This window comes from Prinia subflava, chromosome 11, assembly GCF_021018805.1.
Source record: "Prinia subflava isolate CZ2003 ecotype Zambia chromosome 11, Cam_Psub_1.2, whole genome shotgun sequence".
NCBI lineage: Eukaryota > Metazoa > Chordata > Aves > Passeriformes > Cisticolidae > Prinia > Prinia subflava.
In genome coordinates, this window is record NC_086257.1 from 11,130,177 (window position 1) to 11,145,876 (window position 15,700).

Sequence of the window (15,700 nt, forward strand, 5' to 3'; positions counted from 1 at the left end):
CTGTATTGCCCTTAGATAGGGTGGTAATTTTTAAACAGAAACAACCATAAATAGTCACAGTAAACCAATAAAATTCAGAATGCTCAACCCCAAACTACCAGTAGAATTTAGTTGTAACCCAGATGTAATCGGAAGAGTTAGTCAATTAGTTTTAACTAATTTAATTTGGCATTACTGGATCTTGAAAGCAGGAATACCACTGACAGTGAAAGCCACATTAAGAAGAGGCTTCTCACCTCACATGGGCAGTCACAGAGGTCACTGGGACAAAGGTACAGATCACGGGGAAGTGAAGGCACGTGAAAGAGAAAGCCAAGAAACGATTGCTTTACCTCTCCTCCCTAAGGAAGAACACATTAAAAAGTCACAATCTCTTTGACTATCTCTTGACATACAGCTAACAGATGTATGTCAGAGGGGTACCAAGTATTTCAGTATCTGATGAAGAGAACTTTCCTTCAAACTAATTTATCAAAACAGCATAATTACTTAAAACTTCTGATGAAAGTTCCCTCAGTAAGATTCAACATGTGTAACTTGTACAAAAGGCTAAAACCTATCCAAACATTGAAAAATTAGGAAGCCTTAAGAAAAAGGGCATCTAGATATCCTTTGTGTTTTTACAGTATCAATACAAACAGGGCCTGCCTCACTGCAAGACTAAGCGAAACTTCAAAAAGAAAATGGATGAAGGTCACTTTTTTCTTTCCCAAGCTCCTAATGTAACAAATACACACCCTTTCAATTGCATGGAAGTGACCATGTAAAGTCGATTTCTTCTTGCAGATCTTAAATTCTGATTAATATGTTAACAAATAACTTACATCTGTCAAAAAAGATAACCTGAACCAACTTGCAAAATGTCAATGTATACATAGTCTTAGTGATAGAGAGCATGTATTAAAATTGCTTAATTTATGAGAGACTTATGAAATACCTTTTTTTATTATAGTCCTGTTTGTAATGTAATAAAAGCAATGCAATAAAAGAGGCAACATGCTTTGAAATTTGCAGAGCATGTCCATACATGACTTATGTGGCATTAGTTTATATTGTTGTCATAAATAATATCATTCCCACACACACACTCTTTGTTTGTCCAAAACCTCTGTCACCCTCAGAGAAAAATCTTATTGTCAATGTGCACAAAAGCCCCAAGTTCATCTTAGTACATTCAAGAACCATTCAAATTGAAGTGAAAATGCACGGACACTTTCCTGCTAACAAGCCTGCATTACCCATAGCAGTACCCTGAGTCCTCCTGTGTGGGTGAGAGCATGTGTGTGCCATGTCACTGCTCAGAGAGGGAGCTGGCATACCTGGGTCACAGACCAAGTACCTCAGCAGCCACGTCCTGTACTTCTCCATCTTCTCTGCTGGAATCCTCAGTTCCTCTGCCCTCTGGAAAGCATGGTCTTATTTTTTACTGGGTTATCAAACCAAATGAAGGAGTGGAGGCACTCCATGGACCTACAATGCTGTAGCAAGGAAAGAGTTATTTAGTAAATAACCAACCAAATGGCAGAACACCAGGGTCAAGAAGATCCTACACTGCTAGCAGGAACAGCAAAGCCCCTGCCATGAGTAATTTATACTGAATATTTCTAAGCAGTGTCTTCATACTCAGCATGCTTCAGTTGGCAAGAAATGCACTTTACAGGATGATGCCAACCAAGAGACCTTGAGAGATGAAACTGCTACAGACCCAGCAGACCTAATTCCCAGAAAGAAAACATGATCTTGACACTGTCTTGGTATTTTCTTGAGAGAGATTATTAAATAAGATTTCCAAATTAAATATATTTTGAATAGTTCGGGGTTTTTAAAATATTCTCAGGTGTACTTCTGTTGTGTGACTGATACATTGGAGCATCTTCATTCACCCAAAGCTTCCAGTATGAATCAAGCTTGCCACTGGCACTGCTAACAGGATTCACACACTGAAGTCTTGTAGAGCAAGACCCAGAATTTGTAATGCATGGGAGTTTTATCTTCTCTTCCTCAGCTGTTTTTTTGCTCAAGGTGCATCTATCCTCCTACTGTTTCCTTAAACTGTGAGTTACCTTTTACCCACTTAGCTCTACCTTTTTAACAAATTTTAACATTATGAAAGCATTGACCTGAGGCCCTTCGTCAGTTTGCACATAAAACAAGCAAGAGCCCACTAATTCCTGTTGCTCCCTTGGCTGGTGCAGCCCACATCCATCATTCCTTAAGACTCACCTGAAAACAGACAGACCAAAATGAAAATTATCATCTTTTGGCGAATGTTGCTGCAATAATTTACCATATGACCCTTTCTCATCAGTTCCTCCTATACTCCTGCCAGAAGTCACCACTGTCCTCAAAGTCAACAGACAGAACCACATGCAATGACATCACCTGATGAATCATGTTAGATTTGTGGGTCATTTGAGCTTTAGACAGCCATGGGACGTTTCTTAAGGAGTTCCATTGTTGCTAAATCATCCCACCCTCACAATACAAACTGTACCAACCCAGCAGTTCTTGGGGCTCCATGATAAACTAGTGTGAAAAATAACACAGGGGAGAGTGCCAATCGGATTAATTCCTTGATAAGGTTCATAATGTGGCAACACAGTTTGGCATGAGCCAGAGGGAGCAAGTAATAAGAGACTGGTTATCCAGGATTAACCTTAAAGTATTGCACATCAAATCTGTGCCCACATGCACGAGGTTTTGCACTGCACCTGAGGCACAAGTGGTCCTTCCTTTCTGCCAGCTCTGCAACACAAGTAAACTTTGACAGGAAATGGGGTGGACTTTAGGACAATCAAGTTGCAAGCCAAGAGTTTATCTACCAAAACAAGTACTACCAACTGGTGTACTTACTCTGTTAATGTTTCATTATTTGCCAATTATTTTTATTTGGCCTAAGGAATATCTACATTTGGAAAAGAGCAATGTGTATTATCAAGATAGTGTCCATCATCCTCTGGATGTCTCTTCAGGAATTATTCTGTGGACTGAAAATGACAGAACTATGAATAATTTTAAGAAAATGAGTGATTGAGTTCCTGTATATGTGTATATGTGCGTGTGTGTACATATATATGATGAATGGTCATGTGTACCTAGAAAATTCAGGGCTGAATAGCTCTTTGAAAGAACATTTATTTCAAGGCTAGAAATTAACAAAAAAAATTTAAAAGACAGAAAAATGGTCATCAACGAAGCCTAATTAGAATAAAAGAATGGATATACTAAAAAGCTAAGAAGCTAAAGGGATGAAAAAGCACTTAAGAACTATTGTTTCAGTAAGACCTAACCATTAAAAATAACTGCAGTTACACAAAATACAGGACTAAGTGTGACTATCAACTTTCATAAAGGACTCCCAGTGCACTGATGTTTTACTGACCAAGTTTTACCAGAAAAAGGTTTTAATGAAAAATGCTTTTTGTGTCCTCTCAAATAATAGGAATCAGGTTTACTATACACACTGGATGGTACTGTGACCATTCCTTTGATTTGTATTGTATTTCAATGCAGAAATGAAACAAGAAATTTGTAAATTATAGAAAAATAGCAGTAAACACCCACTCACCCACCCACAGCAATCAGGAACCATTGTTGGAACCATTCTTTTAAGAAAGAACAGCCACTTACCTCATGATATAAGATTCTTCAAAACATTTATCAGTTACAGTCTCAATATTCAAGGGTCCTCATGCACCTGAATTTGAATTCTTTTAGCCAAGAGTGAGTATTCAGACTGCCCTTATGCCCTTGATGTCACTGTGTCCCCTTTCCAGATACAGAAAGAGAAGAACATAACTGTCTCTCAATAGTAAGGAAGGCTGGATATGGAATACATAAGGAGATCACATTGCAAACAGAATTAAAAAACATCCTTACTGTAAATAATAACTACTTCTTTGAGATTGCCCACCCTTAGGGGTCATCTAAATAGTAGTTTAGATCAACCCAATTAAATTGAACAAAAGTTCTGTAATTTTTGAATGGGAGTGTCCATGCAAGATTTACTCTGTAATAACTGATGTATTTTCAAGTTATCCCTTCATTTAATTTGCTTGAATTTTCTTCAGTGCCATATACTGAGATGGCAGAACTCACCACGCAGGGTAACAGCAGCTAGAGTTCATTGACTAATCATTTGAAAACAGTTTATGAAATGCAAGATTTTATCTTGGTGTCTTTCAGTTGAGCAATATGGCGTGAATGTTTGCACCAACCAGACTTGTTCTATACAGAAACTCCAAATTGCATACACAGTTACATAAAGCTGCAGCAGCTGGTCCTGCTAAGAGTGCACTCCATTCTTTATGCTGGTTGCTTTAAACAAGTTAATTCACACTAAAATGTGTAAGAAAGACATCAACATTCTCCTTCTCAGCCACCAGCTGGTTCTCCACCTTGTTAACAATCACTAGGACTGAGCTTACTGGAAAATAATCTTACTGACTTTGCTATGGGGTTGGCTTTTTTTAATCTAATTGGTGACAAGACCAAAAAAGTTTGGAAGATCAGTATCATGTTGAATGCTTTTAATTGCAAGGTGACCAACAGGTTTTCAACTTTGGAAAAAAAAAAGCCTATTTTGATCTCAGTTACACCTGAAAGCCATCAAGAAACAGACTGGAGGGCAGGTCCTGCATCTGAGAATGACAGAAACTGAGTTTCATGAGATTTAGTTCATATAGTAAACTTCTGGGTTGGAGCACACACAAGTTCCCATGTAGTATTGGAAATAAAACAGTGAAAATAGGTAATGTTTCTTGTTTCAATATTTAATCCAAGCAGACACAGACACAGTTTATAAAATTACTCTATTGCATTAGAGTTCTATATAGCATTTAAGTTTTATGAATGTTTTTCCTTCAGTGTAGCATATATTCATATTCCAAAATATCTTTGCACAGTCTTTGTGCGACTACATGCTAAAAATCTGCAAATGCACACTTAACACTAAACAGCACAAAAAATACATTCTGTATCCATTCATATGTAAATTTAAAACATTTCACTTGGCAGATAAACAATGAAAAGTTATTTTAAAAAAATCAGAAACTACAAAAATGCGCACATAAAAGTCTTCCCTTTTGGATTTTTATTAAAATACTGCTCTGTATAAGATCTAATGAAAAACTCCAGTGCTTAGAAAATACTTTATATCTATGGGAAAAAGAAATGCTTAAATTTGTATCTGTATGAATTAAATATAATGACCTTGTTAAAAGATAAAAATGAAATCAAAGGGGACAAAGATCAATGCAGATGTCACATCTACCAGGACATGTAAAACTGTAATTAACTGGGCACCAGGCAGTCACTTTCATAGAATAGAAAAACTAAAAATCAGGGACTAATACAATATGCAGCAGCTACAGAATAAAGGGTTTAATCACCTAAATATACTACACATAGCAATTCCACTTGAAGAGGGAGCAGAAATCTTAGTCTGAAGTAGAATAATTAATAAAAATTGCTGTGTTCACTGGTACATATGAGTATAGCACCCTCCATAGCTTTGTTTCTCAAAAATCTGCATAAATTGGCTGTACAGACACATCAAAATCCTGTGATGCAAGAGTCTAACATAGCTTCATCTCTGTCACAGCAATTTTTAAATAGGTATTTTCTCTTATGATCAGATCATTCAGATAGATACAGTGGACTAATTAAATGTCACATAACCACTTCTTAAATATTGGCAGGGCAGCATCATATCAGTCTCATGTTGCTAATAAGAATAAAAACCCCAAAAATACAACTTTCCCATCACAGAATATGGCTTTGAACCTCTTGAGACTAGGTGACTATAAAGAGAACAACAAAATCAATGTAATTTTAGACTATATGTAGACTATTCCACAAGTTTTGTGATACTAAGTAAAATAAAATTTCTCAATCTTGTTTTTACCTCTGTGATCCTTTTTATAGGGCTTGCTGCTATTATACAAATATTGCCGAACCAACAACTGTTTTGGAGAAATGAAAATTAAAAAAACACTATAACACAGCAATAATGTGAAACTTTATACTACACTAAGAAATGGAGGTAAAAAAACCAGATGAAAGAAAGTCTACAGACTTGCAGATCCAGAATGAAACCTGTTCAGAAGCAACAAAATGAATCACTAAAGTTATCTTTATTTCTGTTTCCTGGGCCTTAGAGGAAAAATACTTCTTTTTCTAGAACAGATGAAAAATGAAATTTAATGAATGCCAGTAAGCAGCACCAACAGAGGTTTCAAATTTTTTTCTTAGACTGAAGATTTTATAGTAATGTCCATAAGAATGGGAAATGTGGGTTAAAAACAGTACAAGGACCTTTGAGCCCTCTTTTTTTTCCTATATGAACAAAGAATCCCATAGTTCTGTCCAAAAATTCAAGTCAGCTTTTTGTTTGAATATTCTTATGGAACCAATAGCAACAATTCCTGATAATTTAATTTTGCAACACAGAAGTCCTTTCACAAAACTAAAAAAATAAATATTAAAAATCACTAGTAACAAAAAATAAACTACTATAGAGAAGGTTTCAGGACACAGACTATTAGAGGAATAAATGGGCTCTAAGTAAACATAACTTTGACAGCCATCCCGCAAAACAGGGTGTCTTTAAACTCTGGCCATTTTTATAGTTTAGGAAAAAATCAGGGTATCACAAGCATTTAGGAGGTTATGCCTATCTGTAGCAGATAACTTTGTTATTTTATAATCAGAAAACAATTAAATTGGTAGACTAAAAGAAGTTAAATGCACTTTACCAAAGGGGTCTCTACTTTGTAAATATGATTTCTTTACTCAATACATCCTATAAATTAATCTCCTGGAACAGATTGTGCAAGAGCAGCCACTTTTTGCCACTCCAGTACCAGACACACAATAACACCTATGTTCTGAAAGCTGTAAAGCTGTTGCCCTCTAGTACAAAACCCAGCAGTTCATACTTAGAGTGGATTTGGCAATTTCTTTGTAGTCAGCTTTTAGTTACACTGATTCATCTCAGAAGGACCTGGAGAGCCAATATAAAAGCTGCATTGAAATAATTTTTACTTTCTGTCTTATTACACTATTTAAAATCAAGCTAGAGTACAAAATGTCACGCTAAACACTGTTAGATGCCCAACTTATTACTGTTCCACATTCCTCCCAAAAAGCACATCCGACCTGAGTTAAGGTTGCCACTGTTATTGCTGCTTACCCAATATTGTCTGTAAGCCACTGTTTAGAAACCTAGGCACGAGGGATGGCATGGCAACCCTAACTTAGTACTTCCTGGCTTTTGGTAATTTAAGTGAAAAGAAAGTTTTAACATAATTTTTATGGTTTTAATGACAACCTGAAAAATCATAGCAAATAAAATGTATTTCCTTCTGTATTATACTTAAAGTGGCTGGTCTTTTTAATAGAGATTTCTGATTTTTTTAAATGACAGAACATAGCAGTGGGGAAAGAGTTCAAGATAAAATACACCTAGCTACCAGATTTATTCTGAAGATTTTGGCGCGCCAAAATTGACAGCCAGTTTTCTTGGCTTTCGCTTGCTGGAAGTGTTTGGTGTTGATTTTTTATGAGGAACACTTGGAGTAGCCACATTGTCTTGAAATGAAACAGTGGATTGAGCAGCTTGAGGAGATTTTAAAGGAGCTGAAGAACTATCTTGCTGAATGTGGTCAGAAGACATTGGCTGTTCATTCTTTAGTGGTGCAGCTTGAGGGGAACTCTGAAACTCCTTGAGTTCATTTTTTTTCTTGCTAGCAGCCCTTTTTTTAGTTACCTTTAAATTAAATAAATATTATTTAACAGAATGCATTCTCAAAAAACTGCAAATATCCCACTTTCAGAAAACATGCATACATATCTTAACAATAATTTTCTAACACTAAATAGTACTTCACAAAGGGGGTGTTGTTGTATTCATCTTGCAGTCACATTTTTTTACAAAAATACCACATTAAGACAATCCTGCTGCTCTTACCTGCAGAGGTATAAACTGGTTGTGAGAACCAACTGGTACAGTTCCTGCAAGAGACACATTTCCTGGATAGGAGCCAGGATAATAATGCTTAGGCACTGGAGTTCCCCACGACACTGGACCGAACATGTGAGATGATGGAGGCATCATATTAGCTATGAAAATAAGAAACTTTTAGATCTCTTTCCTCAAAAAAAAAAAAAAAAAAAAAAAAATACAAATTCCCCAAGAGCCCAGGACCACCCCAACTATGTCTGTCTACATGCTGTTCATCTTTCCAGCAAAGCCTCACATTTATTTCAAAATAGCTAAGTATTTATTTATTATCAAAAGCCCCCAAACAAACAGAACTACACCCAGATGATAGCACAATTTAGAGCACTAAAGTCATGGTATCTGCATTCCAGAGTGCACATGTGGCATCTCCACATCCTCAGCTGAGCCAACTGTATTAGCAGAAAGCTGCAAGCTTAGGCCATCAGTTTGAAACACAACAACAGAGAAACCCCACAGAAAAGAGATGTAGCAGCTGCTGTATGAGTTTCTAGGATGCTACAATGGTGCTGACTCATTAATTCCTAGCTGTGAATGGGAACATTAGTAGAATACAAAACAACTGGGGGCCAAAAACAAGCACCAGGACTTTTAGCATTTTTTTGGGGGCTTACTTACCATGCTCATGTTTGGCAGAGTACAAGAGGATTGTGATGTAGCACTTCAGTAAAAGTTGGTTATAGACAAATAAAAACAGTATTGCATGGAGAAACATTAACTATATGGGACAGGGGGAAAATCCATGTAAAAAATCAAGGAAGCGATTTTCTACAAATTCTGGACTGAGACTATCTGCTTTCAAATAATTACTGTTGTTTTAAAGAAAAAATAAATAGAAAAAGCACCTAAGACTGAATGGACAAATAGGTTCTTGAGGAAAAGAAACAATTAATAGAGATGATTCTTTGTATTGAATTAATCTGCACGTTGATGCAAAGGTGGTCATGAACTGCTTTCAAAACTGTTTGGACATACAAGTACACACATGAAGACCAAAAACGGGGTTTTCTGGAAAGCATTCATTTTTATATAAAAAACCCAGCACAATTAGAGGATATGATGATATTATTTGAAATGTGTACTAGTCAAACACCTACCAGGGGGCTGTGCAAATACTGGAGGAATTGGTGCAGGTGGTACAGGAACTCCTAGTGGCTGGTAATTTGGAAACACTGGTGGAGGCAGAGGTGGAGGCGAAGCAAAGTTTACTCCTATAGCACTCTATGAAGAAGAAAACAGAGGTTTACCAACAGCTGTAGTGCACAGAGACAAGGATTTGAAGAGATTTTTTAAATCCTCACCAAGCGCTGTAAAGCAAAAAGCGCGGCTTTCTCCTTTGCTTCAGCCTCGGTATGACACTGCGGGCCGTGAACCAATAAACCATTTGACAGCTTTATGTGACAAACTGTCATGGTCTAGAAAACAGAAAAGATTTTGAGGATATTTGCACTGCTAACAAACTGTGAGACAGAAACAGAGATTTGTTTGTTTTAAAACAAGGCAACAAATGGAGCTATGGTTTCTTTTGAGATAGATTTCAGTGGTCAGTCCACACATTTAATACAGAATAATTGACATAAAGTTGGGAACTTGTACTTTGCAAAAAAACCATTTTACCTGTGGTGTTTTTAGGAAAGAGAAATCTGGTTGCGACATTCCAAGAAGAGAACAAACACGAGAAAGCTCAGAAACCGTAGACAGTGCAGGCTGTGGACAGGTGAAAGAATGACCTCCAGTTTCTGTTGCTGGTGTGTTCTGGGGGCCTCCAGGGCTGTGCTTGTTCATATAAGCAGCTGACAAAAGGGGAAAAAAAAAAAAGAGTTGTATCACAATTATTTCCTTCACTAAAAGGATGGCAACTTGGTTATTAGTAAAAAACAAAACAAAGCTTATTTGATATCGTTTAACAAAAACCAAGAGACTATATCTGAAGAGAGTTTTAGATCCAAATATAGAAGTAGAACTACAAAAAGTTGGAAATTTTATTTTGATAAACAGTACCCTGCTGAAAGTGTGTTCTAAAATGTCACTGCAAGGTGAAGCTCTGAATGATGAGCTGATGGTTAAACATACCCATTTTTTTTGTTGGTCTGTATTGCACAGCAGCTCCATGGCAATCCTGTCTACTTGAGGGAGCAGGAACATCATTAACTTGTGATTTCACTTCATTCTTTGTTTGCACATCTGAGCCATCGATCTTCAAAATCTCTTTAAGCATCTGTGTTCCTTTCTTTAAAAATAAAATAAACCACTCAGGAACATGCTGGCATTCTGATAACATGACCTTCTTAACACTAATTATCATAATTGGTAACAGAATCTGGCTTTTTATTTTCCTATCAGTTTTATTTTATCAAAGCAAAGATAACAGCATCTTAGCATAAACAAAGGTGTTTGCTAATTTTCTTTGAGAATAGCTAATTAAAAAATCATTACGACATTTTAAAAAGCAGTATGAGGTTTCATGGAGATTCTTTAAATAGAAGCATGGATGCTAAGAGAGCAGATGCCAAACTGCAATGTAAAGATTCCTGCAGTATACAGACCATAGCAAACGACTGCGGGGACAGATGTTCCTCGTTTGTAGCTCTTGCTTCCTTGGAGTAAGTCTGCACTTCATTTTCTTTGGAAATTTTCAAAGAAGCTAGAAGGCTTTCCAGTTCATTGTCCTTCTTAAATTAAAGAAGAAGAAAGGTACATCGACTAAGTGGATTTACTAGCAGATACAAGAGGAAGGGTATATGAATTTGAGGTTCATTTTATTCTCATTCAGATTTTTCCTCTCTTAGCTTGGACAGGTCACAGTCATGTCTGTTCAGAGTGTGAACAAATATCCAGAGACTGCACCAAGTTCTGCATATTCAAATATGCAAGTATTGACCAAGTTAAAGAACAATCAAAGTTACACAGGTTTGTTGTATTTTTTGAACATGAATTTGCAAACAAGTAACCAGGAACAATTGAAACAAAATGGACTGGAAACTGAAGTTACTCAAAGAGCACAAGACAATCAGCTCCTTAGATCCTACCTTTCCACCTGTGCAGGGACCATCAACTGCAGCCTTCTGAATTAAAGGCATGTTGGGACTTCCATTCCTCTTCAAAAGTTTGACATTGTACTTATTCACACCTGCAAAATTCTGAAATAAATTGCAGCAAGTATTACTGAATACTCTATTACTCATTATAACACATTCATATTGGAAATGCATCTGCAAGGAGCTTTCACAAGCTAATATTCTTAAAGGATTTCAGCTTATTGAAGACCTAGCATTTGTCTTTTCCCACTACAGCATAGCTTCTAGAGTCTAAGAGAATAGCAAAGTTGTTTGGTATCATCATACATTTTATGCACTTTCTCTTCTATTCTGTCTATAAACCTCTAATGAAAAAAAAATCTTCAAAATAAATTTACTGACTAAAAGAATCAACTAAGATGCCAGTTAAAGACGAATTTGTAAAATGATAAATCACATCAGAGTAAAATTAAAAGAATAGATTTACTCAGTACAGACAAAATTACCTGTTGGTTTGACATTTTATTATGTGGTTGACTTTCACCTCTTGTAACTTTGGAATCTTCTTTAACTACAAAAGAATGCATTCTTTTGAAATGCTCTTAAAAACTATAACAGCCAAGACTCAAAACACTTAGTAACTCCATACAAATACACCATAAATTTGAATGGTTTTATCTTAGTTCTTACTTCATAGGTCATTTGGTCTATGCCTTCTTCTGGGATAAAATGAAAATAAGTATATCAAATAATATATCTAATTTTCTATTCTACAAATATGATCACAAGCAGATTTTCAAAGACACGTGTGGTTTTTTGTTTGGTTTTTATGTTAGATGGGTGGCAAGTCAACAGAACACAGAACAACTTGCCCAAAACATTCAGGATTAAGTGTGGAACAATCTAATACGCACTTCAAGGACATTATTTGACAGTAACAAGTGCAATGTACTGTTTATAAAACTATAATAAATTATTTCCTGTCAATTATCACAAAAAGCCAAAAAGCTCATCAGATATTTCAATGAAGGTCAGATAAAGCAAGCAGTTCCCCTAAACGAAGTTTCTAATGATAGTACTTACATTTTTTATAAGGCTCCTGTTTTCTTTGCTGACATTTAAAGCTGCCGTCATTGAAGCCTGGCTTATAAAACTGATGGCCAGTTCCCAGCTTGATTTCCTGAGGTAGAACTGCACCCTAGGGTTTCAAACATCAAAGCTTAACCAGAAGACTGGGTAGCTGTTATTTACATAGTAGTGCCCTATGATTGCCCCTTTCCGACCTATGCACACTCCATGTGACACCATTTTCATCCACAGCATTTATTTGTAACATGAAGTTCCCTGATACAGTGAACTGATGTATGATATTAAGTACCTTCATATTTTGGATGCAGAGATCTGTTAAAAGTTTCTATACAAACCTTCTCATGCATGTTTTGTTGAATGTGATGAGACTTCCCAGAACTCTGTAATGACTGCCATATGCTGCAGAATTCATCATCTTGCTTACTCTGTGCCTGACAAAATAAAAAAAACCAAGATCCCCAATAAACTCAGCAGTGATAAATTCAACTTCTGAACAGCTAACACATTCTGGAAATCATAAAGTTAAAGTTTAACAGTCCTCAGATGAGAGATATTTTCATACTGACACTAGTACAAGTTGCAGGTAACTAATTATTAAACAAGCTGTTGTAATGCATTGCAGTTACAAGTTTTACCAAGAATCACTACTAAACTGAAATGAGCTTAGTTTGATGATTAAGCACAAGGAAATTCAGGTAACAGTTCAGAATGGTTTCAAAAGCATGCTTTCATATTGGGAGTATTCTTAGATTTTATTATTAATGATTTATTTTGTAAGGCCTTGCCAACAAGGCTCAGTTACTTCATTACATTACAGGTATGTTAACACAGAACTGTAGCACAGCTATGCAAAAAAAAAACCACTTTTAAAAATCTAATATCTAAACAAGGATAACACAGGATATTATATTCATCCAAGAACTGAGAGCAGTTCTGCTTCAGTCTGTATCTGAACTAAAACATCTGATGTACTTAAACAAAGGAATTCATTAATCATGAGAAAATGACACCCACCCTGAAGAGAGGGCCAAAACAGAAACATTTGGGTCCAATACTAAATGAATCCCAACACTCACTTTATTTTTCTGATTGCCACTCAGAAATGATCCTTTCTGGGGTGAGTTAGAGTTGCCCTGATTTTCAGCCCTGAGATTGTAATGCTGTCTTCCATTCAGTTGCTAAATCATTGAGAGAGAAAAGAAAAATCAGAAATATTTCATTGTCTTACTTTTTCTATTGTAAAGTACTTTTCTTGTATAGACTTGAAAAACATGAGACAACTGTTTTAAACACACTTAGAGCAACATGAAGTTACTAATTAAGGTAAGTTTCTTTAAAGAAGTATCTTGTTAAAAAATTAAGTGTCATTAAACCCCCAAGAAACTCAATTTGCTTGTAATTTTCCTCCTATATTGTAGTTTCAAAGTAAATTATAACCAAGAAGAAAAACTGATAGAGAAATCATGTCTTCCATTTCTAAGCATGGACAAACAGCCTATAAGGAAGCACTAACTGAATCACAGCTTAAAGAACATAACTGCATCTCTGTCCAAACACACTATTTGTTGACACTAAATATAGTGTCACTGCTCCAAACTAAAGATCTGTCTCTCAGAAAAGCAACTGGAGTTACTCAGAGCAAAACCACTGTCAATAAGGAAATTTTAGTCTTTTTCATTATTAGATTAATTAATTTCTCCAGTGTAAGAATTATTCTACTTCTAATATATTGACATAAAAACTAAATTTTGTTTGGACCAATGAAAATAACTACATCAGTATTTCAGACTCTATAGAAAAACATTTTTGTACAAATGTGAGAAAAGTCTTACTTGAGTAGGAACAAAAAGGGAGCGAGGAGAATGGTTGAGGCCTCCCAGATGCATTTTTTGTGAGCATACAGATGACAGATCAGATGCATATGAGTTGTAGTTATTCACTGCTGGCTGAGGTTTAACTATGGCCATCAGCTTTTGATTTCCCATTTCTGACCGGCTACCATGAGACAGGTTAATTAAGGCACTTGCGGGCAGGCGATAACCTCTGGCAGGGGAGCACCTTGAGAAAAGTGAATTCCATTGTTGTTTCATGCACTTTAATTGTTGCCAAAAGACAATGACTCAAGTTTGAACAACAGAGGCTGATAACTATGCAATACTGAAATCTAGTAGCGTTGCAGACAACCTGAAACCCATGGCTCCCCTTTGCCCTCTGGCTGTCAAACAGTAATTAGCACTACTCTCAGTTTATATTGTACCTTTCAGTGCCGAGCTTAAAGAAATTTTTAAGATGAGTGAATTGTTATAGCACAGTTCTGTAGTAAATATTTCTGTAAAAGAACCAGAAAACAATATTCTTTTATTTTTCAGAAATGAAAACTGAAGTTTCAGGTTCAGTAGCAGAATCACAAATTGAAGTTAAGCAGCATTTCTGAACACTGAGTATTATCTGTGTTACAGGACATGCAAGGGCTATGATTGCTGAATGCAGGTAGTAGGAAAGAATCTCCTCTAATTTCCATCATTAAAACTTTAGGTAAGAACAGTAAAATGAAGCCTGCTGGGTATATCTGAGCACTTAAAAGTTTAGGTGTTTACTTCAATACAGAAGAGTTATCACGCTTCTGAAAACAAAAGCACCTTCACCTCCTCAGTCCAGGTTTTTAATGGTTGGAATTTAGTGTCTAAGTATCAACTATTCAGTTCAGAGTCCCTCCTTCAGAGGAACAGATGCCTTCTGGCTGGTTTTTAATCTACATGTTGAATACTGGTAAGAACCTATTTTCGATGTATTTGTTTTGAAAGAAATCTGGATCTAGTGCTTTATTCTGCTGGGTCATATTTGCTTTCTGCAAGTCAGAAGTTTACACACCAAAAAAGCCTAAAGAGCATTTCCACAATATAACATGCTTCACAAAAATTATCACTACTCAAAGAGAATCAAGAAACACAAAAGAAATAAAAACTGACCAACATTGCCAAGAAACAAAGTTTTAAGAAGAGGCATTAAAAATACTCAACCAAACCAAAGCCAACAACTTCATAGTGTGAAATCACTCTGAACTCCCCCCCACAGACCTTATAGTGAGGCCTCCGAGGAATTCTTCATCAAATAAAACTTCAAAGAGCACATCTGTTTCTCTAGTAGCTATAGAAAACAAAGTAAAACATCCTTTACAGTTACTTCCATCTATACTATGTAAATATCTATCTATACTAGTTATACAATAAACAAGGAAAAGACCAAAAATGAACAACAGACCCTCAAATCATTTCTGAGTAACTTCATTAAAAGGGATTTGGAAATGCTTCTCAAGGTGTCACATAAGTCTGCCCTTCCAGATACAGTTTCAACACTGATGTACCATGCATTGCACCTTACCAATGTGAATTAATAGAACTGCAGTTTATAGCAGTATGTCACAGTTGTCAGAAATTGGCAGAAAACAGATGCAAGCCACTTCTACATTCAGGCAGTCAGAAACTAATAGCTACTTGCATAATGATAGACTAACAGAGCTTTAAAATTATAGTAGTATCTAAGAATTATGGAGAAAAAAGTATTTTTTCAAAAA

General features: G+C 36.0%; 1 protein-coding gene across 4 annotated transcripts in view; it reads right to left on the reverse strand.

Annotated features, from left to right (window-relative positions):
- Positions 1-4,751: 4,751 nt before the first annotated feature.
- XRN1 (5'-3' exoribonuclease 1) overlaps positions 4,752-15,700 on the reverse strand; it is a 34,104-nt gene continuing 23,155 nt past the window's right edge. For 2 of the 4 annotated variants that reach the window (XM_063408158.1, XM_063408157.1), the window contains exons 30-43: positions 15,204-15,273; positions 13,959-14,184; positions 13,203-13,304; positions 12,462-12,557; positions 12,121-12,235; positions 11,544-11,608; positions 11,050-11,160; positions 10,567-10,692; positions 10,094-10,250; positions 9,638-9,813; positions 9,322-9,435; positions 9,118-9,241; positions 7,970-8,121; positions 4,752-7,768 (exon numbers count right to left, since the gene is read on the reverse strand). In XM_063408158.1, coding sequence (XP_063264228.1) covers positions 7,478-7,768; positions 7,970-8,121; positions 9,118-9,241; positions 9,322-9,435; positions 9,638-9,813; positions 10,094-10,250; positions 10,567-10,692; positions 11,050-11,160; positions 11,544-11,608; positions 12,121-12,235; positions 12,462-12,557; positions 13,203-13,304; positions 13,959-14,184; positions 15,204-15,273 — 1,925 coding nt within the window. In that variant the 3' untranslated portion in view covers positions 4,752-7,477. The remainder of the gene's footprint in view (positions 7,769-7,969; positions 8,122-9,117; positions 9,242-9,321; positions 9,436-9,637; positions 9,814-10,093; positions 10,251-10,566; positions 10,693-11,049; positions 11,161-11,543; positions 11,609-12,120; positions 12,236-12,461; positions 12,558-13,202; positions 13,305-13,958; positions 14,185-15,203; positions 15,274-15,700) is intronic. The other 2 variants (XM_063408160.1, XM_063408159.1) reach the window with 2 other exon arrangements.